Here is a 24183-nt window from a genome sequence, read left to right as displayed (position 1 = left end):
AACTCGGGCGTTGATTTCATCCAATTCCGAGAATATTTCCTTACTAGGATTTCCGAAACCAAAAACAGCAGAAAACAAGCAATCGGCTCTTCGGCATCTCGTTAATAGGTTAGTGCCGGAAAATGCATAAATATGACATAGAGTATGCATAAAACATGTAGATATCATCAATAATGTGGCATGGAACATAAGAAATTATCGATACGTCGGAGACGTATCAATGTTATATATCCAAAATGGGCCACTTTTGTCAAAACAATCTCGAATCCATCAAGTCTGAAGAATTCCCACTTTGCTACACGACAGGAGGCTTGCAGGAAGGATGTCGAGCGGGCATTTGGTGTGCTTCAAGCACAATTTGTCATTGTCCGGTACCCTGCTCTAAGCTGGTCTCACGACCAAATGTGGGAGGTGATGCAGGCTTGTGTGATCATGCACAACATGATCATCGAGGATGACCGCAAGAATCATGCTAGGTCACATGTTGGTCCCTATGAGTATCAAGGCCCTCTTGCGGAGGTTGATCATGAGTTGCCTGCAGATTTTGCTGATTTTCTCGCTATGCACGCAGAGATCCGTGACAGCAATGTTCATGATCAACTTCAAGCTGATCTCGTTGAGCATTTGTGGAGGATCAAAGGAAATACCGTGGCACCTTGATGTAGCATCTAGCCATATTTATTATATTTGTTTACTTGTTTGTTGTAATTTAATTTGAAAACAATCCTCGCAAACATTTTTATTCATATGCTACATTTGATAAATGGCTCTTATGTGTTAAAAAGTATTTTAAATGTTTGGGGGCGGCGTTTGGGGGACGCGGCTGAGGAGCGACGTCCCCCAAACGCGGCACGAACAAAACACGTCCCCCAAACGCTCAATCCGGCGTGGTTTGGGGGACGGTTTGGGGGACGCGACTAGAGATGCTCTAAAGCGGTAATCACATACATTTTCACGGATGGGCGTAGAGAAAGGTGGGGTTAAAGGTAATCACGGGAAGCAGTCCATCTCAGTGCAGATTAACTTCCACCTCATTTCCGTAGCTCTGGCATTATACTATTGCGCATAGAGATTGCTCACCAACCGATTGCTACATAAAGTGTTGATGACAGTCCCCAGCGTGGAGAAAAACCGAAGAAACTTTTGGCACTTGAAAAAATCTGGAACGAAACAACTGATAATTCGACCACGTCGCCCTTCCTCTCCCTTCTTTGGTCGCGAAATCCCCACCACAGCTGCGCCACAGCGGAGGAGAAAAGTCTGTGCTCGGCTCGCCATCACTGCCTGCTATTTATAGACTCCATTTCCTTGCTCCGTTCTCTTATCCCCTCACATTCACACCCTTCCCGGCTCCGATCCGCTCAGGTGAGTGCCGCGTCCTAGCTGAGCTCCCGTGATTTCTTTACCTTGTCGCTGCGACATTCCGTTGTTTTAATTAGCTGAGCTCAGGTGAGAGCGTGTGTGCTGTAATCATGCACTGGGGCTGCTACTCTAGGTTTTAGTGGCTGTAATAAGGATAGTTTGGAATCGTCGTTAGCTTGTTCGTCTGAATTGGTTGTTTACTTTTTGAGGATAGACAAGGTGCAGTTCAGGAAGGAATAACTGGTTTGTGGCACCTGTAGATTGTCTAATTATGTTCTAGTTATATCTAAACAGCTGGTCACAATAAGGATAAACTAGGATATGATTCCAGGTATTCCCCTTAGTGCATCACTGTGTAGTTTTTCTTTCGAAATGGGGATACCGCGTCTCTGCATCAATAGATACCTTTATCCTTAGTGGGATTTTATTTTGAAACCATATCTTTACTTTTAGCTAAATTATCTCGCGTGAGCAACACTTTTTTTATTTATGAACCATGTAAATACTTTTATCTTTAGTGCCATTTTCAACTTCCAGAGATATTTTCCAAAAAAAATGTGTATCCATTCACTAAATCCGCGTACACTAATTTGATGCTAAAAACACCTGAAGCCGTAAATTTGCATAAATTATGAGGTTCCTTATTTAAAGATACCCCCATCAAGCGGATGCATAAGTGAATCCAGGAGTTCCGTTTATTACCTGTCAGCTGTCGTGTAAACTGTAAAGCCAATGTTTATGCATGCTCTCTGTGTAGTAGCATGCTCTCTGTTTTTCCATCTATGTTCTTTCAGTTGAACATTATTACTGTATTATTTTACTGTCTCGTACGCAAAGGTATAGCCTAGCACTTCTGCCATGTTCAACTCAAACTGAGCGACTCCTCATTCCCTTTCCGGCCAGAATCTTTCCCCAATGGAAGGAAGCTTCATCAGCTCATCTGAACAAAGGTAAGCCTCAATCTCCTGTTTCTTCGAACGATGTTAACCCCAAATTTGGCTTCCCTCTTGAATGGCTAATTTGGTTGCTCTCTTCATACAGGGTTGCCGTGGTGACCGGTGGCAACAAAGGGATTGGATTGGAGATATGCAAGCAGCTCGCGTCCAGCGGAATCACGGTCGTCTTGACAGCCAGGGATGAAAAGAGGGGTACCGCAGCAGTCGATGCTCTTCGAGAGCTCGGACTATCAGATGTCATGTTCCATCAGCTGGACATAAGCGAGCCGTCGAGCGCTGCTCGTTTGGCAGATTTTGTCAAGGATAAGTTTGGCAAGCTAGACATATTGGTACGGTTTGGTTTTCCTTTTGAGTGGTTTTTGTCACAATAGCAATGTTTAGTTTCCTTCGCAACTGTGTATGGTGTGCTGCTAATATGGAATTATACGCGACAAAAGTTGTATAGTTAGTTCTGTTGTACAATATGCATAAGGTTTATCCTGTGTTGCAGGTCAATAACGCAGCAATCCTCGGGGTGACGGTAGACGTCGGAGACCCAGACCCGGCAGCTGTTCAGGAAGTGGTTGGCTTAGTTCCTTTTATTTCTTCGACCTCGCTAATTTCAAAAAAATAAATAGTAAATTAGTCTAGAGATGAGTTAATACTTCTTCAGTTCATGAAAAAGTAGATTGATAATCATAGTACTACCACTACAATTTTTGCAATGGAATCCTAGATTTCATCAGAGAAGTTTACAAGCATGAGTGCAACGGAGAGGCTCGAGTGGGTGGACAAGCGGTCAACAGAGACTTATGCGGAAGCAGAAGAATGTCTAAAAACAAACTATGGCGGCACCAAGAATGTCACGGAAGCGCTGCTTCCTCTCCTCCTATCCTCCTCCGATGCAAGAGTTGTTAACCTCTCGTCTTTTATCGCATTACTGCGGGTACTCTATCCAATCCCAAAAATGATAGTACCATATAAGTTAGATTGAGGGTGTTTCATGAAGTAACATTCATTTTTCAAAACCAGGTTTTCAGTGGAGAACTTAAACAGGAGCTTAACGACATCGACAAGCTATCTGTAGAGAGGGTGGACGAACTGTCTGAACTGTTCCTAGAGGACTTCAAGAATGATCAGCTGGATCAACGTGGATGGCCAATCGAGAAAGGGCCCTCGGCCTACAGAGTGTCCAAGGCCCTGGTGAACGCTTACACCAGAGTTCTTGCAAAGAAGCACACCTCGCTGTGCATCAACTGCGTAAATCCTGGCCATGTCAATACCGACGGCAACTTCCACACCGGGGATCTAACCGTCGCGGAAGGCGCAAGAGGCCCTGTGACTGTGGCACTTGCGCCGAGGGAAGGACCAACAGGAGCGTACTTTGACGGAACAGAAGAGGCCTCTTTTGTTTAAGGTTGTGTAACTGAGTTCAAGGACTCGAAACAATATCAAGCAATGTATCTTAGTGGTGAGCCAGGCTTTGATTTTCATGATTTTGTTTGGAAATTTGATTTTAATGATTGTGTTTGGAAATTGTTGAGACTTAATAGATGGACAGTCTCTATCTGTGGTATGAAGGTGTATGTTTTAGCAACAATGATACAATCAAATAATCAAGCATAGTAATTAAAAACATGAGACTTTTAGATATTGATGACAAATCCAGATATAAAATTCATCACAGCTCAAGTGATGAGAGCTCCACTAAGAGAAGTTTCTTCCTTTGTTCCTAAATATAACACTTCATACAGTTCAATTTGAGCGGTCAAAAACATCTTATATTTAGAAAAGGGGGAAGTGCTAGTATGAACAATAAGCAAGTTTTACTACAAGGATAAAAGTTCCTTCCTACTGTACACCTTATACTATTTAGTAACGGAGGGAGCTCCAGTGATAAAAGTTCCTTCCCCTTTGACACTACCAAGGATAATAACTATGCAAGTTTTACTTAAGCTGTGAGTTAGCAAATCGCATGGCATGATCAATCTCAGTTCTTCTCACAAAAGAGAGAGGTGCGATAACAAGAAATTCACAAGGAAAAAACCCAAAGGCAAGCTACAACAATCAGTTCCCAGAAAAAAAATGAATACAATTTACATAAATCGTGCATCTTATTTTCTTTCCTCGGACAACAGCACTGTTCAGAGGAAAGTAGCACTACAGATGAACACTTTATTACATCGAGCAAGGAATAGCTGAGATTATTTATTATACAACAGTTCCATAAATCAAATAGCAACAGGATATACTGGACAAGAATTTTCGAGGTCTCACATTCTCAATCATCGTTTCGCCATTATGAAAAACGGCATGGGGTTCTGTGGATCTAACGCTTCATATAAATACAAAATTCCTGGTCTTAAGCCTGCAGGAAGCTAGCATATTTGGCGCCGAGGAAGAGCCTCTGCACGCAGAGTAGGGAGTTCTTCCTCACTTCGCCGTTGTCATGGTTCATGAGTTTCATAACACGGTCCTTCGCCTTCAGGTCTGCCACTACCAAGCGGCCAGAAGGGTGGTACTGAAGGAACTGCGAGAGATCATAGCAGGCAACGGCGAGAGCAGTAGTGTCGGTCGAGGTGTCGATGACTGTCATAAGGACACGTAGGATCTGCAAAACTGACGGTGTCACTCCACAATACAGAAAATTTAGACTTAACTTCATTGAACAATATTAGACAAAGCTCGGCTGGTGCTAACTGCAAACAGCGAAAGCAGATGCTATTGTGTGTCAGCTGGGTTGGAGCCAAATAGCGTATATGTATATACTTGTCTATAATTGCCGAAAAGGGTCCATAAAACTAGTTAACCATATGGAAGAACACTGCAACAGGAGTGAGAGTGCAATCTAGGGTGTTTCGTGCACTGGTGTCTTAACTTGCTGCACTGGAACTAAACATAAGTGGAAAAAAGGTTTTAGCATAGGAGAACTGGACCAAATCTAAACTAGATTGGTAGGTCACTTTGGATTATAGAAGGATTTATTCCATGAAATGACACAGAAGAGGAAAGTTTTGCAGGAAGTTCCACAAGATATTCTTAATTGTTCACATTTTCAATCGAGAAAGAACAGGACATACCTGGAAATCATTTTCCTCAAAATTAGTAATATTCTCCCGCCAGAAGTTTGGGTCTTTGTGCATTGGAGACCAATCGAGATGACCAAGAAGAACTTGCTGTTTGTATTTATCAAATGAGCTCAACCTCTTAAGGTTCTCTTTGAGGCCTACTTCTAGTTGATTCAGTGCATCCAATAAATCCTGGGTGCAGAGGCAATAAAATGTCAGTTCAAAGAGGTATTAATCAGGCTCAACAGAATGCACAACAAACTAAATAATTGTACACTAATTTATGTTTGCATTGGTTCCCAAGTTCCACACAATTTTTTTCAAGATGCTCCTAAATCTCTCTGATCCTGCAATCACATGCATCATATCACACTGGCAGTATATTACGGACAAGATCACTGTCATAAATGTCAATGTGCCGGCAGCTCTTTGTAGAGTTAACAAGCAAATAAATCCATCAAACTACCAAGGTTGGCATGAGTAGTTTGGGACTAGAACACAGAAACCTTGAGCAAACAAGAAAATAAATTAAAGAGTGTACTCATTTAGAGTAAACAGTAATAAAAGGAAAATTAAAAATATATACTCCCTCCGTTCCTAGATATAAGCCATATACTTTTTTGGAAAAATTCCACAATATAAGGTGTATTGCGTTGCACCACTTGTCTCGGCAATTTTTGAAGGGATTCCTTATCTTATGCGAAGTCCTCTATTTTCTCGCGTCAATTGTTCAGTGGTAATCCTGGCCAAACCTGGTGTAATTTTTCCTCAATGTGCGTTCTTTAATTTCCATGCCAAAAACTATATGGCTTATATCAAGGAACAGAGGGAGTATCATTTTACTTCATTAGACTCCTAGAAGGGAATATATTTCAGGTTGTTCATTCTTAGGCATGCATCTACCCACAATTTCCGCCCAAAATAGGTCTTAAGCAATGTTTCAGCTGTTGACAGACTTCAAAGGAATGCTTGCAATTCTCAATGGAATGATTGACATTCAAAAGGTTCTGCAACATCCTCACCTCATCACTCCATGCTTGAGCTTTCAAGTTCTGTACTATATGTGGCAACCCAAGATCAATCATTTGGGCAGCAAATGCACCCTTTGCCAGCAAATTACGGAAGGACATCACGACAACTCTGACAACCTTCAAAAATAAGAAAATGGAAAAGATTATCTTAGTATTTCAGATATGAAGGAAATGTGATAACATAATAAAACAAGAAAACTTCAAAGCTCACCTTCTCTTTAGTAGAGCCTTTGACAACTTCTACAAGTCTTGGCAAAACCCTTGTAGTGGACAAATAATCAACAGCTGCATCATAGAAGGATAAAAGCCAGATACAAAGGCAGGTTTCATATAGGAGCTGCACAGGATACAACAAGGGGTGAGTTCACGATGTACAGAAGATGAAAAGGTTACCGTTGTTATCTACAATTGGGATGATTAAAGAATTGATAAATGTCCATATTAACCCAAGATGATTGTCCATGTTAATAAGATTAGCCAAATGGAATTTTAGGTGGAACAGGGGCATGCATGCATCCAGTAAATCTAAAAGGAACGCCATGGGCAATTTGAGCAAGGAAAGCCCAACTTGTGTTCTTGACAGAGAAAAAGCATACATATTTCAATTATATCTTATTAAGGGCCACAACAATCACCTGAATTGACTGTTGTGTTGAAGCTGGAGATATTAAAGGAATGAGCAATTTAACACCATCTGCCTGAACAAATAAAGTTCTGACATATATCTCCTTTAGCAAAGTGGCAAGACAATGGGTAGCAGTAGGAATAGAACAGTTCGGGTGGGTGGGGTTCCTCAGCTGCAAAGCATACCATTCTTGAGTTTAGAGCTCATGAACACTATTTTCATAGCACAATACATGCAAAGCTATAATAAACCAAAAGGACACTTCACAAGTTTTTGACCTGAGAACAGAGCCAATCAACCAAACCCTTCAACACATCATGAATTGATGTAAGCTTGCTCTTTGAATTTGAGGCCTCTCCATTTGGAACCATGCCATTCTGAAGCTTAGGTCTCGCACTATAAGCATATATATAGTTAGATAGTCCAGAATAAGGAAAACCACGATACAATCATTTGAATATATAAACAGAATGTACCTTATTAACTGGGTCAATATCTTGCAGCTTTTTTCTTGTACGAACCAGTTACCTTTCCAGAGCAATCTGGAAAGTGGTAATTTTGTGAGCTAAATATGATAGCCAGAGAGCAAACTAATACAGGGAAAAAGCTGGTGATAGCATATGAAATATGGGCTCAGCCCATTCCAGTAGAGATGGTGCAAGGTAAAAATGGTTCATTCACAGGCTGGCTTGGTATCCAACTTTAGTTGAAGGGATTGAATGATGGATACAGAACAGTGTGAAGTCTCAAGAGGGGCAACAATATGGTAAATACTAATTATCAAGTGGCACCAGTTTGGATGGCACCAGGGACAATTAAGAGTCCGAGCAAATAAAGTGCCAGACTACCAGTATATGTAAAATATTGATAATACATTTTGAGATCAACTAAAGTTAGCTCCATTTTGCAGAATACAATTGTCATTCAATCCAATAAAATTCGTTTGGCGAGTTGAAAGCAACCATTAAATAGTACAGGTTTTGTTCCGTTAGTACAATGAGTTGACCCCATCCTAGGACCAACTCGTTCCAAAATCGGATGGCATTTCTAGTAAATATGTTTTCTAAACCATTCAATTAGCAGACAAAACAAATAAATGTAACACCTGTACTCTTCCCATGGGTTGCTCATACACCAACTGACTTCTCCGCATGAATTGGTGCACAATTACCATGATGTAGCCTATTTTCGCTTTTTTGTACAGTATAAATGAGGTGTCCAGCTTTTAAGATGATGAATACAACACAATATATGACTCCAAATATCTATAATACTTGCCTTAGGAAAGGATCGTAAATGTCTTCACCAGAGAGAGATTTGTCATAGAACAGTGCTGCCCGTTTAGGATTTGCTGAAAACAAAGGCAATAATTTAACACTCCAACTGATACAAAAAGTTATAAATACCACACTCACAAATAGTTTAATCAAGTGGATGAGTAGTTGAGCACCTGCAAGCATCTCATCAATGAGGGCAAGCACATATTCCACGGTCTCTTCCTTAGAGATGCTCCGCAAGATATTCAAAAAAAGTTGAACGTAGGATGGCCCGTCCTATGAAAGGTAGAAAATTTTCAGAAACCATTCCATTACAAAGTTACTTAATTTTTAAATTTATGGAGTCTAAAATATTTGGCAGTGATCACTGGAATCACAAATAGAAGGTACTATTGACACTAAGGATTCTCTTGGAGGAGAAAAAAATACATGTAGTGTTTAAAAGTGAACCTCTAAAATGCTAAACCAATAGCATAGACTAATTCCAATGATTTTATGGCACGCGAGAACAATGGTGATCTTCAGATGCAGAATGCACAAGCTATGACATTACATATCAGAGTTCAGCGGTAGAACTTCAACAATAAAAGATGGCGACAAAATGCAGTTATACAGTGGTGTTTTCTAAGCTATTTACCGCAAAGATAAATAGATCAAAGACAATAAAGCTACTCACCTCCTCAAGCAACGGACCTCTCTGAGCTTCTGGTTTGTGGTCATAACGCCTTAAAAGCTGAAGGTCTGTCGAAGAGATCAGCTTAGTTGACATATACGACTCCCATGGAATGTCGCGCTTGAGAACCTTGAAATACAGAACGAGGATAATAAGATAGTTAATACATCGTAAAAAAATCCCTTTACTATTTTCAAGGTTAGAGAGAAACAAATGGCGCGCATGTGAACACACTATTTGGGTACTACCCTCATACTTTTTGGTAGCTACCCTAATGCCCTTCCACATCAGGTTGGCACCATCATACAATCAGGTTGACCACCTTCATGTACCTTAACATATGTGATCAGACCCAATATGTGGTTGAACTCAAATATCAGTAACACTTGAAAATATTTCATGAATTAAACTATCTAACAAGGAACCAACCACAAGTACTGAGGGAGAGTAAAAAATGGAACCACATCTGCTCTCACACAACGATTTGACTCTCTGGATACAATCAGTTAGCCATCCCTTTGCCACAAAAAAGAAACGATTCTACCATAAATTATCCTACAGAAACAGCCCACACGTTTTATTTCTGACAAAAAGAAAAACCATAGGCTCTGTTCAATCCCGGTTGCAGAAACCAAATGCATAAGCATGTCGTTTGCACTGTTCAATCACAAAAGGTACTCCTGAATTCTTAAGATGTCAGATCAAGATAATGCGTGCCATCAAGCTAACTCGTACACCCAGCGCGTCCTAAAATCTGAGTACACCAAAGCTAGCTTCTTATCATTACACATTCGTGTCACACCCTTATACAATCAGGTACGAGCCTCGTGTGGCCTGATCCAACTCAAGGATGAAGGATCAGTAATGCTTGCATATAATTCATGAAAAAAACAACCTTACCAATACGGAGCTGGCGACACGCATTATGGGTATGGCGATGCAAATTACAATGCACGCTAGGCACATCAGAAACTAAATCCGCCGGGCGGGCAAAATCCCAAGCGTGCACTGACCTGGTCGGTGGTGAGCTCGGCGCGATCCATCGCGGCGGCAGGTCAAACTCCACCACCCTGGGCGCCCACGCCTGCACAATCAAAGCCGTCCGGGTCACGGATCAGATCGGAATCCCCTCGGGACAAAAGATCGGATCGAAGCGACGAAACAGCCCGCATCCACGAAAATCCGGCGAAAGAGCGCGCGCACGAAGCGCCGGCGAGCGGCGGAACCTGCTGGCGCGAGCGACTCCGGCGAGCAAAGCAGGAGAAGGGGGAAGATGGCGGATTTCGAGCTCACCTGGCGCGATGGGCGAAGGAGAGGAGGTAGGTTGGAGACGATGTGGGGGGAAGAGATCTGAGAGAGACAGGAGGGAAGGGGGAGAAATTAGAGATGAGAGCCAGAGACAGACGAGTGGCCGAGTCCTTATGGAGGTGGGGCCCACGTCGCGTACTTGGCCACGTGGAGGAGGTGTCGTGCTCGGCTATACCTGCCCTTGGCGCGAATCTTACAGCCACTCTTATGCTCTTTTTTTTTTTTAAGAAATCCACCAATCTATTAATAATCATCAACGGTAGTACAAATAGCTTATAAAAAACAAAGAAAAATACAAATTATACTTGAACCACCTAGCAATGACTATAGACACTAGCACGAGCCGAAGGCGCGCCACTGTCCTCGCCCCTCCATCATCGGAACCAGTCAAAACTTGTCGTAGTAGAGCTTGGTCTAGTAGGCAGATGGGAAGTCGTCGTGCTAATTTCCCAAAAGACCAGCGCACCAGAGCAGCAACCATCGTCAATGATGACAACCGTACATCGAAAGAGACTGACATGAAACCACACCAACAAACACGAAAACCGATCAGATCCCAGGAGGTCCGACGGGCACACAACTCCACGCGGCCTCCGTCAGCGCTACATGCACCATCGGAGGGAGGATAAGGCGGAGAGAATCTTATTCTGACGTCAGAATGTAGCTGCCGCCTCAGCATCCCAGAAAAGAAACTGAAAAGCAAACTAAATTAAGAACGAAAACTTCCCTCCGGCGAGGAACCGTGGTCTACCACACCTCCAAAACCCCAAGGCTACCGGAGGCGGAGCAGATCGACGGTATCGCGGCGAAGAGGACGAAACCCTAGATAGGTTTTGTGACTTTTTCGTACCATCAAATTATACCACTCTTCATCTCTTTCGGAGCAGTAACTGGAACATCGACAACTTACTCTTCGCCATGGAGCAGCGCCGCCGCCGGTCGCCGGCGGATGGCGGCCGTCAGGGAGGCGTGGGATTCTGTTTAGGTTGTCGAGTCGGGAGCCTCCCCTTCTCTCCGAGCTTCCGCAAGGTACCTCTGTTGTTTTTCTTCAATCTGATTTTCGCAAACTGAGTTCTATCGGTATTCTTTTTTCCTTTTCTTTAATTCAAAAATCGGTAGATACGTATCGGGCAGTATCCACGCAGTATCTAGTATCCGTGCAGTATCCGATACAGTACAGCGACAAAGTGAAATATCTGCGCTTCCTAGGTTGGATGCACGGAACAGGTTAATCGTTCTACTAATAAGATACTGGGTTTAGACATGATGTGCATCCGATCGTTGCACACATTGCAATTTCATGGTTGCAATTCAGGAAAAAATTGTGCTTCGTGTTTTCGCTTCACTGACACATGGATGCTTCGCTTTCGTTTCATTGATTAGTGCAATGTAACGCAAGGGGGGGGGGACCCTATCTTTCTGAAAATATCTTGCAATCTAGGCTCTTGCCATGATTTTTTTTTAGAACCTCTTGCCATGATTATAGCTCGTTGGAGATAGTGAACTTACTCTAATATTCGTTCAATTACTCAATAGACCTTTTCGTTAATGAAATCGGAGAGAGATCCCTTTTCTCCACAAAAAAAACTTTCTGAAAATATCTGGGCATTTTTCACTGTCATCGTGTAACTTACAGGTTTCATGAAATTCAATCTGTCAAGATCAGGTTCGGTTGCTGCATGTATGAATTATAATTCCACCCACACTATTAGTGCAGAAAAATAAAGAAAATGGCGAATTCTGATGTGAATTCTCCACTCACAGGTTCAGTGCACCTCTGGGTTCAACTTCAACACAAAATTCAGACATTTCCCGAAATTGGAGGCAAAGAACTTTGCCTCGCCTCGTTAATTAACAAGAGTTCAGACTTTCCAGAGTCAGTTTTTTGTCAGCTCAACATGTATCTCTGTATGCGCCCTACACAAAGTCTATGCCACACTAGAGTTCCCTTCTTTTTTTTTCTAACAAGAGAAGGTGCTTCCACAGAATCATATAGTACGTGTTCTCTAACATGAGTTCTGTGAGTTATTATCCGCAAGTGCCTCAAAGAGTCAAATGCTTGGAACCTCCACAATACTGGAGAGGATGTTCCTTAGCTCCACCATCACAGCATCCTGCTCACCCTTCACCTGCGCATGGGGACATAGAGAAGAAGCCGTTCGGCTTATCAGAAAACTAATAACAAGAACAGGTTCAGAAGTTCAGTAGGATCTCTCATCTTCTGCTGTAGCCAAAGTTGTGAGGGTAATTTTACCTCAATGGAGAAGAAACTCTCTGCATAACCATAGAAGGTGATGGTGTTCAAGCTAAGCACTTGCACATTGTTGCTGTAGAGTGCCTCCAGCACCTTGGTGAAGAGGCCTGCCCTTTTGGTCCAAAATATCTTGAGGTTGTACTTGCATGAACCCAGAGGTATCAGCTCAACCTGACCCTGTGAACATGTAGTGTGAGAAAATTAGCAGGATATCACAACTAAAGTTTGGCAGGAAAATAAGGGACGAATTTGATAATTCGATATCTGATGTTTTTCTTTCGTGGCTTCTAAATTTGTGTTTCTTTTACAAACTTGGAAGTTTGAAATTACATGGGTTTTTTAGGGGAAACAAATTATATGACTACTTTACTAGACCAAATAAAAATGTGAATTTCTTGCCTTGGTTTAATTGTGTTTAGAAGCATGTTGGAATAAATATAAGTTAGGCAACTTCAAGGAAATGCAATTAAGTGGCCATTCGTTGGTGAAAAGTACTTGGTCAGTGTGGTGAAGTTGAACAATTATGTTTTGTGGCATTGGTTGATCTGAATTTTAGGTTCCATACATGTGCAATGGTTGATCTTAAAAGGTCAAGTTAAGCCCGATGCTGCCCTGACATTGTCTTTCAGTTATTTTAACCACTATGTTAGTGTTCAGTTCATGCCATAACAGCAGGTAGTACCTGGTAATGGATGCTGTCCGTGGGGGCGAACGATTCTGAACACGACGCGCTGCCTTGCTTCTCCGGGGCCTCGCCTGGGGAGTCTGCTAGCTGGGTCTGCAGCTCAAGGACCTCGTTCTGGAGCTTCTTGATGTGATCGATTGCGTCCGACAAGGTGGACTCCTTGCTCATCTGAAAACACGTACCGGACAGGTAAACCAATGGGTACATCATGTGAGAGAACGGCAACTGAATTTTCTCCCATGAGGAAGCAGTTCTGATTATTATTTTGTTCTTTGCGTGCGAACACATAAACGAGACAGACATGGCTTGAGAAACACAAACAAATTATTCAGCGACTAATTTCGGTGGCGTGATCAGTCCGACTAATTAAAATCGCTGCTGGGAAAGAGGAAGCAAGCTAGCATGAATAGGCCGCACCTTGGTGATGTTGGGCACGACGGCCCTGAGCGCGAGGATGTTGCCGTTGAGCCGGCTCCTCCTCCGCCTCTCGGCGTCCAGGTTCTTGGACTTGTACCCCGTCGCCTCCCCCGACGGTGGCAGCTGCTCCCCGTCCTCGCTCTCATCTCCCCCGCCGCCGCCGAAGTTGAGCATCGACTCCACGAAGTCCTCCATCTTCACGTCCTCGGCAGCGCCGCCGCCGCCACCGTCGCCACGGGCAGCCCTCGGACGGCGCGGCATTGCTGCGTGGGAGGATGATCGATGGAGGAGGAAGATGAGCCTGTCTCCCGGTCTCCCACCGAACGAGAGGGGGCGTTCAGTGGCAGCGCCGTGCAGTGTCGCTCACTCTCACTCCCACTCTCTCTCTGCCGGTGCTGGTGCGGTGCCTTGTGGGCATCTTGCGCCTCAGGCGGTGGCTTATATGGGCGGGCGGGCGGCCGGGGAGGAATCTCGCGGAGAAAGCAACCGCCAAGGCAGGGCGCGAACGCAAGTGAGATGGTTCTCCATTCTCCTTCTCTCTCTCTCTCCTCGTGCCGGTGTGTGCGAGTTGGTTGCAGCGGCACCTGATGGGCTGGCCCCTGTTGGTTGCGCTGTTGACTACCACCGAGGTGTTGTACTAGCGACGAGTGAGAGCATCTTCCTCGCTTCCTCCATGGCTTCACCATTGGTAACTGAAAAAAGGTGCTAAAGCTTCAGGTGTGGTTGTGTCATTTTGCATCCAGGCATGGCCACGCTCTCATTTGAATTCAGAATAAAAAGGAAAGGAGGATTAAAGGAAAATTCGACTAAAACGCAGTTCCCCGCCACCTAACTTACCACTGATGTGCAAAATATTGGGTTCTCAATTCAATTGTACTAGTGTATAGTATGACAACAGTGAGACCGATAATTTTACTGAGATTCAAATAGGTGTAGACTCTGCATCTTTCATTATTATTCGGAAATGATCATGTTATGGCCACGAGGTTATAGGGATTCTGAGATTTGCACAGGACAGACGATTGTACAGCAAGATCTCTGAAACACCCCCTGTGATTTCTTTCTTCCCGGTACAAGATGCTGTATTCGGTGATAGTGTTCGGCAGAACAGTGAGCAGTGCGTCACTTGATCGGAACTCGGAAGGGACACTCCGGTCTATCTCTGCGTCTTCTGGGTAATCTGGTAACCGAAAAGACGTAGTGCTACGATGGAGGTGTGGCTGGATGGATGGACCTGTCTCTCTGCGTGTGTACGTTCAGGCAGGGTCATGGAAATTCTCAAAAGGTAGATCGGTACAAGCAGATATCTATCTATCTTGTACTACGAAAATGATGCAGCCAGATCTCTGAAACTTTGCCATCCATCTTGTCCCGATATCTTTCTCGTACAGTCGCTGCATCTCAATGAGTACATGCGCAGATGCTGCTTGGTTGGAGTTCCGTAGGCTGTCAGTCTGAGCTTGTTCTTCGTTATTGTGGTGCGTCAGGCGGAGCGTACGCTATGCCCACAAGTGGTCCGAAAAAATCCATAATAAGATCTTTCATCCTCTACTGCTCTTCGTCAGCAAAGATGTTACCGCATATCAACTAGGGTGGGTCTGTTTGCAAGTCGATCTATCTCTGAAAATGGAAATGCAAGTGAAGACGTGAATGAACTGCGCGGCATTGTTGTGATAAAAATGTACCCCGTATTTGTTGTTGGTTCTTCTTTCTTTTGACCACGGAAGGGCTCACTGATACCTGTGCAAAGTTGAAGTGTGGGAATTAGAGTCGATGGTAACTTTGAACACTATTTTAAAGCTAGAAAACGATTGAGACAAGATGATAATTTGTATCCAACGCTTTTTAACATTGCTACTGGGTAGTCCGCATTGCAATGGTGAAGGAAGATGGCCAAGTGGGCGGACTCATCCCTCGTCTTGACGTCTTGTTGAGGGCGAAGTGTCGATCCTGCAATATATGCAGAAGACACAATACTTTTCATGAAACACCACTTATATAAAGTTGTTAACATGAAACTAATATTGTCTATCTTCGAGCAACTCTCCATTCTTAAAATTAATTTTCACAAGAGTGGGAGCTTCTGTTTTGATAAAGCAAAAGAAAAAGAGCACCAGTATAAGCAACTATTTGGAAGTGAATCTGGATGTTTGTCTTTTAGGTATCGGGCTACCTATCCATTATAGAAAATTATGGATTTCTGAATGCCAGCAAGGAAAATTACTCTCATATGGAGTCCAACTTGTCTTGGAATTCTATTCTACCTAGTTTGCCAAAGTTTATGTTATTTTTTCTCGAAATACCCAATTTCTACTGATCATGTTTCTTTTTGGCAAAGTGATAAATTTTTTTGGGTAACCAAGTGGTTGTAAACCAAAGAAGGTTTTTGTGTTGAGGTGCTCGAACTTAAAAAACAAATATTTGTTCAGAAAATGGTTGTTTAAATTTTTAAATGAAGACGAGGCGTGGCAAGAATTGCTACACAATAAGTATTAACGAACAATACTCTTTCTCAAGTCCAGGCAAAATCAATTGATTCTCCATTCAGAAAGGCCAAAGGGGAGTTAAAGATGAGTTCTTTGGTTGCGGTTCTTTTAAGCTTGGAGATGATAGGAGCACCCGATTTTCACTCATTATCGGGTGTAAGTATTGCATGGTGGCTACAGGCATTTTGATGTATGATCTTTGTCAGATTTCTTTGAATAAATCAATAAAATAGGATATTTTCGACACAAGAGGCCGGGGTACTCCCTCTATTTTAAAAAATGTTCATTTTCGATCAAACTGTGGTGGAAAGCCAATATATAATAGGTGAAGTAAAAGAAGAAGACTTCAAAGAAGTTTGAAATTTTGTGTTTTATTACATTATACTATCAACCATAGTTGTTTATGTTTGCTTGATGTAGTACAATACTTGTTTAGCATAGTGTATCTTGTTCAAAACAAAAATAAGGGAAATCTCAACACTTGGTTGATCAAATTAAATCATTACAAAGTATCTCTAGAATGCAATCTGGAGCAAGAAAACGAAATACAATAGTTCCAAAGGTTCTAGAACGGCGAGCTAAAACATTTGCCGACTCATTTCGTTTACAAGGGACACATTAGAAAGAGTACGAAGTAAATTGCTAGATCTCCTTCTTGATGTCTTAAATGACCACTCCCAAAGAAGGGCACCACCAAAAGGCAGCCTGGCACCAACATGATCTTGTCATAACATTCCTCCCAAGTGAGAGCCATTGCACACCTGACGGCAAGTGCTTATGCAAGTTCAGCGATGTGACATTCACAATGAGCTCGTTGCAGACGTCTAAGCATTCACCATTGTGATTTTGACTTCTAAATTAGGGCACCTACTCTCATTCACTTGGACAACTGTCGTGGATATGCCAACTAGGTATACCACAACGAGGTCCTAATTCTAGCAAGCCCGGTTGGCCCACAAGTAGTGGTGGGCCTATGGCCTAACTAGACGGCCCAATTGCTAGAAAACCAAGACGGAGCAGTCCAGCCCGGAGACAAGTAGTCGGATCCGACCCATAGTATATGTCGGTCGAATCCGTGACGTGCATGATAGTATAACTTAGCTTAACCTAGATTTAGCCGTATCCGAATAGATATCTACCATTGTAACCTTAGATCCGGACGACTTTATAAGCCAGAGAGCTCTAGAGGTAAGACACAATTCATTGTAATTTGCACTTGTTGCCTGATAATTCCAGACAAATAGTAGTACGGCCTCGCCACCGTCGTGAGGTTTTCGAAGCTAGGTAACTCATGCATCCCCATCCTGGTGACTCCTCACCCCATGTCTCCCTCTCTCTCTCTCTCTCCCCTCCGTGAGGCACCCCTCAGTGGATTACGGTCGAATATAAAACGACAACAATGGACCACGTGCAAACCGTATCCGCCGAAGGTGGAGTCTATTTATCCTCCGAAAGACCGGACAAATGTTTGTTTTGGATTTTTTTAACAACAACAAAAATGTCTCAATTCGAGAGAGAAAAAAAGTGAGCAAAAAGAAATATGACTACTAGTAGAAGAGCCTCCAACCAAAGGCCTCCTTCAACCAAAATATTTTTAAAGGAATTTTGGCGGAATCCAATCCATATGATTTTTTTCTAAGGATTCCCCTTGGATCAAAGAATGAAGCCTCCAAAATTACTACGGATTGCATTCCTGTACCTCAATCATTCTCATAGGAATTTCAACATCCACTTTAACATCGTCTTTTGCACTCATTCGCGCAGGATCTAGATTTTTTTTTCTGTGTGTTTTTCCTTTTATTTTCTCTATTTTGCAAATTGCAATCTCTGCTTTGTACCTGCAATCCAGTGAAATTCTTATGTATAACTATGTTTTTCACGTTCCTGTGTTCAAAAATCATGCCATCCAATGAAGCCCTAAACAAGAACCGAACCCACACCTCGGCGAGACCCAACCACCACAACGTCGACCCGTCGTCTCCACGGCGGCGCGGCTCCACCCCCTAAACCCAGCCAGCCCAAGCTGACCCGACCCAGCCAGGGTTTTGTTCCCCAGTCCATGGCGGCCTCTCGAGCTCTCCTCTCCCGCACCCTCCTCCGTCTCAAGATCTCGCCTCTCATCTCACCCCTCTCCTCCGCCCACGCCCTTGCTCGGGGAGGGGGCCCTTCGCCGCCGCCGCCGCGGCCCTTCGGCGATTGGCGGCGCGCGTTCCACGACGGGCGCCCGCGCGGGCCGCTGTGGCGGAGCAAGAAGCTGATCGGGAAGGAGGCCCTGTTCGCCATCCAGGGGATGAAGCGGTTCAAGGGGGACGAGGAGAAGCTCAAGGCCTTCGTCAAGCGGAGCGTGGCGCGGCTGCTCAAGGCGGACAAGCTCGCCGTGCTAGGCGAGCTCGAGCGCCAGGAGGAGGTCGACCTATCCGTCAAGGTGCGTAAGGAGGCATTTCGCTGCCCCCCCTCTTTGATTTCAGCGACAAGCACGCCTGTGTTGATTAATTTCGTTTAGATGTTCTGTTTAGCGTGGGTGAATTAGAGGAACACTTGTTGCCCTTAAATTGAACTTATCTTTTGTACTGAAATGTTAGTTACCTGCTTGAGTTGATGGATAGAGAAAGAAATATAATGAATTTCCCCCCGTCATCCTCGAAAAAAAATATGATGAATTTGTAATTGAGCGGTATAGGCGGTGCATTTGGACATCAGGCTGTTGAGACAAAAAAAAAAAAAAATTAGTGGGTGCGGAATTGGGGACACAGACTGTTTAGTGAATTTATACAAGTTATAGATTCAAGTTGCTCTACGAGAACTAATTTATGCTTTGAGGAATGTGTGCCCCACATTGTATTCCTTTTACAAGGGCCAAGGCAGAATTAGTTTTGCTTCAAAATGTGGGGAATGAGCTTCTGTACGGGTGGATGATATTTGTGATTCCTCGAGATAAATTAAAACTTATACATCTTATGGTTCAAGATGTGGAAAGATGCTATTTTGGTCCATGATGAGACCATTGCTGTGTACAGACTCCCAAATAAACCTTTCTTTTGTTTCTGTGGAAAAACAAATCGTGGTGCAAGATAAATTTGTAAAATCTGTTAAACTCTTTTATTGTTTGATCTGTATTTTGCTCTGTTTGTTCGTGTTTGTCTGTTTGAATGTATGTGCCAGTTTCATTATGTAAGGTGGATCCAGTTTTGTACTATAGGATGCTAAGTTAAGTCCTCAAGTGACTAGTGTATATGTAATTGCTATCTGCACTATCTGAGTGATAAGCGTGATAGTGCGTGCACTGATTAAAGGACCAAAAACTAATATCAAGGCAGTTAGCTATGCAACCCCCAGAGAATTTGTGATCATTTGATTGAAGAACATCGTTTGTGCTACTTGTCATATGGTTTTCTTAGAAAAGGAGGTATACAGTGATGCACACAGCCATTTGTTAAAATAAATAGATTCTTAGTTTCGTACAAGCAGTCTCAGCCATGAACAAGCAATGGACTGCCCGACCAGATACAAGTCAAGCATAACATAGATTTTTTTATTAGGAAAACAGTGGGGAAGTTCCTCACTAAAATATTTCATATATATAAGTAGGTCAAGTGACCAGAAGCAAAAAAGCAGAAAAAAACCAAAAAATATTTAATTCAAATTACATTTCCACTCATTGAAACGATCTAGGTGTTTCTTCTTCATTCTGTGGGTAAGCAGAGCCAGCTCACTGTAGTGGATATGTTTCCATCATTGAATTGATGGACTTTGGTTCTTGAAAATCTTGTTATTTGAATAATCCAAATTCCCCAGGCTTCCAAAATAATGATCTCTATGTAGAATGGAAGATTTATCTTTCCTCTCATATCTTCTAGTGATTGCAACACTGATAAATTCTGAATTCTTTGTGGGCATTCCCAAAACAGATGAAGCAAAGTCTCTCTTTGATCACATAGCCTATTACTGACATGCCATCCATACTGGCTGAACAAATGCAAGTGCCCATCTCCAAGTGGCTGCAGCACAGTAGCCACAGAGTTCCACACCTCCAGATGCTGTAGTTTGGACCAAATACGGATCCAATGTATTGCCAACCTAATAAGCCTGCAAAATTTGGTAGCTACCTTTTTGAAGAAATATCGTTCTGGCAATTCGAAATAGACAAACAAATAGCACACCCTCTCACCAGAATCAGTACCTGCAGTGATTTATTTAAACCTGATAGCCATTTCCCAAACAATTAGAAATATTAAGAGACGGAGGAAGGTTAAAAGCCGCAAAAATTACCCACTGAACCAACTACATAAAGAGGCTATTTTGGTCCATGATGAGACAATTGCTGTGCACAGACTTCCAAATAACTTTGCTTTGTTTCTATGGGAAAAGAAATCTTGGTGCAAGATAAATTTGTCAAGTCTGTCAAACTCTTATATTGTTTGATCTGTATTTTTTTCTCTCTTTGTTCGTGGTTGTCTGTTTGAATGCGTGTGCCAGTTTGATTATGTAAGGTGGATCCAGTTTTGGACTATAGGACGTTAAGTCCTTAAGTGACTAGTGTATATGTAATTGTTATCTGCACTATCTGAGTGATAAGTGTAATATTGTGTGCACTGATTAAAAAACCATACAATAATATCATGACAGTTCATTAACTATGCGAACTCCACAGAATTGTGTGATCACTGTATTTGATTGAAGATCATCGGTTGTGCTACAGTGGTGCACACAGCCATTTGTTAAAATAAATAAGCTCTTAGTTTCATACAGAAGTGTCTCAGCCATAAACAAGCAATGGACTGCCCGACCAGATACAAGTCAAGCATCACATAGCCTATTACTGACATGCCATCCATACTGGCTGAATAAATGACGAGCATCCATCTCCAAGTGGCTACAACACAGTGGCCGAAGAGGACCGCACCTTTACATGCTGTAGTCTGGACCAAATATGGATCCAATGTATTGCCAAACAAATAAACTTGCAAAATTTGGTAGCTATCTTTTTGTTAAAGAATTATCATTATGGCAATTCCAAATAGACCAACAAATAGCATACCCTCCCACTAGAATCAGTGCCTGCAGTGATGTATTTAACCCTGATAGACATTTCCCAAACAAATTAGAAATATTAAGAGGCGAAGGAAGGTTAAAAGCCACAAAAAAAGACCTGCCAAACCAACTGCGTAAACTGGCATGAGAAGAAAAAATGCTGAATCATTTTTTGCTCATCATAGAAACAACACTTCCTCCCTTCTATTTCCCCTTTGCCAAAAATTTCTTTGGTTAGAATTATCCTCTGACAGAGGTATCACATCAAGATTTTATATTTAGGGGTATTTTAGTTTCCAAATATTCTTTTGTATGGAATTAGGAGTATGTGTTTATCAAAGCTGCAACCATAGACTTTACCAAGATTAGTTTAGATGAGGTAGCTTCCAACGGAACACATTTGCTCCTGGCGAAGAGTGATAATGGCAATCCAACCAAAAAGGTGATTCCAAGCCACATACCCAGTATGGCCATCTGAAAACTAACATTCAGTGGCACTATATCACCTCTGCAACTGTTGCATGACAAATGTTAATAATCAAATTTAAACAGAAAATTGTTGTCATGACACTGAAAATGAATGTAGATGCGTAATAGTGAATATAGTGAATTTTTATTCAACTTAACCTCATTCCTTCATATTCAGATTTGAAGATGATGTTTTCTCATGATTTCTGTTGATGTATTGAACACTTTCTGAACATTTGTCTTGCAGATGTTTAAGATCATGCAAAAGGAGGACTGGTATAAGCCAGATGTTTACATGTACAAGGATTTAATTATTGCTCTAGCCAAGTGTAAGAAGATGGATGAAGCAATGGAAATCTGGGGTAACATGAGAGATGAGAAACTGTTTCCTGACTCACAGACTTATGCTGAAGTCATAAGAGGATTTTTGAGATATGGTTCCCCATCAGATGCAATGAATATTTACGAGGACATGAAAAGGTCACCTGACCCACCAGAAGAATTGCCTTTCAGGGTATTACTGAAGGGTCTTTTACCTCACCCACTATTAAGGAACAGAGTGAAGCAAGATTTTGAAGAGCTGTTCCCAGAGAGGCATATCTATGATCCTCCAGAAGAAATATTTGGAATGCACTAAGGTTGAAATTTTATGTCCTCACAAACCTGCTGAGCTTAAGACTTTATCAGATCGGCCAATTTCTCCACTGATTATTGGATTACAAGTATCACGAGAATCCAGAATTTGATGCTTGGAGTGAAATTTGTCAGGTGATATACAGAAAATTTATGAACGGTCATATTGCATAGAGAAACAAAAAGATCGTTCTGTTGGTCAGATTAGTTATATCGATGGTTACACAAATTCCATTGTCCAGGCGATCTCCTTAAATATCAGGTCATTGATTTACCTGAACAACTGCCACCGTGTGTCCATGTAATCCAGGTTATTGTGAGTAGTAACATGCAACAGTGACTTTTTTTTTTTGGGTCCACTTCTATGATTAGGTTGTTAGAATAGTACACTGCTCACTTTTCATGATGTTTCCTTCCCTAACCACTTGAGAAATCTACTTTTGATGAATATGGCCGCATCTTTATTTCTTGGTCATGAACTTCTGATTCCGGTCAGGTGAGCCCTGAATGACTAGAGGCTAATTATTATTATTTTTATTCTTTCTATTACTTGAGAAGCTCACCGGCTATTTCTCACAATTCGAAGTTGTGTTAGCGCTGAACAAATTTGTACTGGCCTCGCCCCAAGGCTGTTTTATAGCCCTTTTTGGTGAAAAGAACCTGAGAGTCAAGTGAATCAAAACTTTGAAATGTTCACATGTTCCTGACAAATAATAAATAATTTATCTTATAATAAAGCAGACACTTGCTCTATGGATGCTACTATTGGGCATATTATGCATCTTAATGAATTTTATGCTCAATGTTTGTCTTTTCCTGGCGTTCATCTGTACGGAGTAGTTTTGACGTTCTGTCTGTGACCATCGGCAGTATCATTCCCGTCTTATGACCCGTAGTGAGAAAGATTCTTACTGATTTTCAAACAGCCAGTAGTAACATTTCACCTGATAGGCTGACACCGAGCCAGCCCTCTCGAGATACGTCAAGTTCCCTATTGACGATGAAACCATCACATTGGTAATATAAACCGTACTTGCAGTGGCAACTGGCAAGCCCAAGTTGATCACATGATACACAGAAGTACAGTGAGTGCATCCACTTGTATCAAATCAATTTTTTGGTGAAACCCCCTATTTTTCTGACAAATACTAGTAACTTGTTTTTGTTATAATGCCTCTATGGATGCTTAAAGTTTTCAGCATATTATGTCTGGTAAAATTTTATGCTCAAAACTAGCCTCTTCTCGTTTTTCTTGTGTGATCATCGCCAGTAACGTTATGGTTTTAAGATCTCAGTGTGCCGCGAGGAAGATTCTTACCGATCTGCAAACAGCTACAACATTTCAGTTGATACTGAACCAGCTGAGATACATCGGAGTTCCCTACCGTTGACATTGAAGCTATACCACATTTGATAATTTAACCGGACATGCCAGTGGCAACTGGCAAGCCCAAGTTGATCACATGACACGGCCGTACATTCAGTGTACATCCACCTGTGTCAAATCTAACTTAGAGCATCTCCAGTCGCGTCCCCCAAATCGTCCCCCAAACCGCGCCGGATCGAGCGTTTGGGGGACGTGTTTCGTTCGTGCCGCGTTTGGGGGACGTCGCTCCCCAGCGGCGTCCCCCAAACGCCGCCCCCAAACATTTAAAATAATGTTTTTAACACATAAACCATTTATATCAAATGTAGCATATGAATAAAAATGTTTGCGAGGACTGTTTTCAAATTAAATTACAACAAACAATAAAACAAGTAATCGAATATAATAAATATGGCTAGATGCTACATCAAGGTGCCACGGTATTTCCTTTGATCCTCCACAAATGCTCAACGAGATCAGCTTGAAGTTGCTCATGCACATTGCTCGTCACGGATCTCTGCGTGCATGGCGAGAAAATCAGCAAAATCTGCGAGGCAACTCATG

General features: G+C 42.4%; 4 protein-coding genes across 4 annotated transcripts; 2 read left to right on the top strand and 2 right to left on the bottom strand.

Annotated features, from left to right (window-relative positions):
* Positions 1 to 1223: 1223 nt before the first annotated feature.
* Positions 1224 to 3866, top strand: LOC124678424 (short-chain dehydrogenase/reductase 2b-like). Its single transcript, XM_047214318.1, has 6 exons — positions 1224 to 1365; positions 2266 to 2312; positions 2404 to 2647; positions 2809 to 2880; positions 3034 to 3243; positions 3330 to 3866. Exons 2-6 carry the CDS (start codon positions 2278 to 2280, stop codon positions 3711 to 3713), a joined length of 945 nt encoding a protein of 314 aa, XP_047070274.1. The 5' UTR covers positions 1224 to 1365; positions 2266 to 2277; the 3' UTR covers positions 3714 to 3866.
* A 508-nt stretch (positions 3867 to 4374) lies between these two features.
* LOC124669816 (probable V-type proton ATPase subunit H) lies at positions 4375 to 10309 on the bottom strand. Its single transcript, XM_047206359.1, has 12 exons — positions 10265 to 10309; positions 9985 to 10055; positions 8975 to 9100; positions 8472 to 8574; positions 8300 to 8372; positions 7498 to 7563; positions 7300 to 7417; positions 7032 to 7193; positions 6608 to 6733; positions 6388 to 6513; positions 5378 to 5557; positions 4375 to 4908 (listed from the first exon to the last, which is right to left on the bottom strand). Exons 2-12 carry the CDS (start codon positions 10012 to 10014, stop codon positions 4660 to 4662), a joined length of 1359 nt encoding a protein of 452 aa, XP_047062315.1. The 5' UTR covers positions 10015 to 10055; positions 10265 to 10309; the 3' UTR covers positions 4375 to 4659.
* Positions 10310 to 12330: 2021 nt separating this feature from the next.
* LOC124673853 (transcription factor UDT1-like) lies at positions 12331 to 13896 on the bottom strand. Its single transcript, XM_047209895.1, has 4 exons — positions 13636 to 13896; positions 13216 to 13386; positions 12534 to 12710; positions 12331 to 12408 (listed from the first exon to the last, which is right to left on the bottom strand). Exons 1-4 carry the CDS (start codon positions 13894 to 13896, stop codon positions 12331 to 12333), a joined length of 687 nt encoding a protein of 228 aa, XP_047065851.1.
* A 4144-nt stretch (positions 13897 to 18040) lies between these two features.
* On the top strand, positions 18041 to 22737 carry LOC124676564 (protein THYLAKOID ASSEMBLY 8-like, chloroplastic). The gene is made up of 2 exons (XM_047212605.1): positions 18041 to 18546; positions 21868 to 22737. Exons 1-2 carry the CDS (start codon positions 18181 to 18183, stop codon positions 22255 to 22257), a joined length of 756 nt encoding a protein of 251 aa, XP_047068561.1. The 5' UTR covers positions 18041 to 18180; the 3' UTR covers positions 22258 to 22737.
* Positions 22738 to 24183: the final 1446 nt, after the last annotated feature.

Source organism: Lolium rigidum, chromosome 7 (assembly GCF_022539505.1).
Source record: "Lolium rigidum isolate FL_2022 chromosome 7, APGP_CSIRO_Lrig_0.1, whole genome shotgun sequence".
Lineage (NCBI taxonomy): Eukaryota > Viridiplantae > Streptophyta > Magnoliopsida > Poales > Poaceae > Lolium > Lolium rigidum.
The sequence above is the reverse complement of the archived record's forward strand: the minus strand, read 5'-3'. Positions and strand labels throughout refer to the sequence as shown.

What these genes read in the sequence shown, in the direction of transcription:
- LOC124678424 (XM_047214318.1), top strand. Translation starts at nt 2,278, where the DNA reads ATGGAAGGAAGCTTCATCAGCTCATCTGAACAAAG. An exon ending in TTGGCAAGCTAGACATATTG is followed by an intron (nt 2,648 to 2,808) that starts GTACGGTTTGGT and finishes CCTGTGTTGCAG; the next exon opens with GTCAATAACGCAGCAATCCT. An exon ending in CGGCAGCTGTTCAGGAAGTG is followed by an intron (nt 2,881 to 3,033) that starts GTTGGCTTAGTT and finishes ATGGAATCCTAG; the next exon opens with ATTTCATCAGAGAAGTTTAC.
- LOC124669816 (XM_047206359.1), bottom strand. Translation starts at nt 10,014, where the DNA reads ATGGATCGCGCCGAGCTCACCACCGACCAG. An exon ending in TTGATTGGCTCTGTTCTCAG is followed by an intron (nt 7,194 to 7,299) that starts GTCAAAAACTTG and finishes TATGCTTTGCAG; the next exon opens with CTGAGGAACCCCACCCACCC. An exon ending in CTCAAGCATGGAGTGATGAG is followed by an intron (nt 5,558 to 6,387) that starts GTGAGGATGTTG and finishes CTCTGCACCCAG; the next exon opens with GATTTATTGGATGCACTGAA.
- LOC124673853 (XM_047209895.1), bottom strand. Translation starts at nt 13,896, where the DNA reads ATGCCGCGCCGTCCGAGGGCTGCCCGTGGCGACGGTGGCGGCGGCGGC. An exon ending in CGGACAGCATCCATTACCAG is followed by an intron (nt 12,711 to 13,215) that starts GTACTACCTGCT and finishes ACATGTTCACAG; the next exon opens with GGTCAGGTTGAGCTGATACC. An exon ending in AGAGTTTCTTCTCCATTGAG is followed by an intron (nt 12,409 to 12,533) that starts GTAAAATTACCC and finishes CCCCATGCGCAG; the next exon opens with GTGAAGGGTGAGCAGGATGC.
- LOC124676564 (XM_047212605.1), top strand. Translation starts at nt 18,181, where the DNA reads ATGGCGGCCTCTCGAGCTCTCCTCTCCCGCACCCTCCTCCGTCTCAAG. An exon ending in AGGTCGACCTATCCGTCAAG is followed by an intron (nt 18,547 to 21,867) that starts GTGCGTAAGGAG and finishes TTTGTCTTGCAG; the next exon opens with ATGTTTAAGATCATGCAAAA.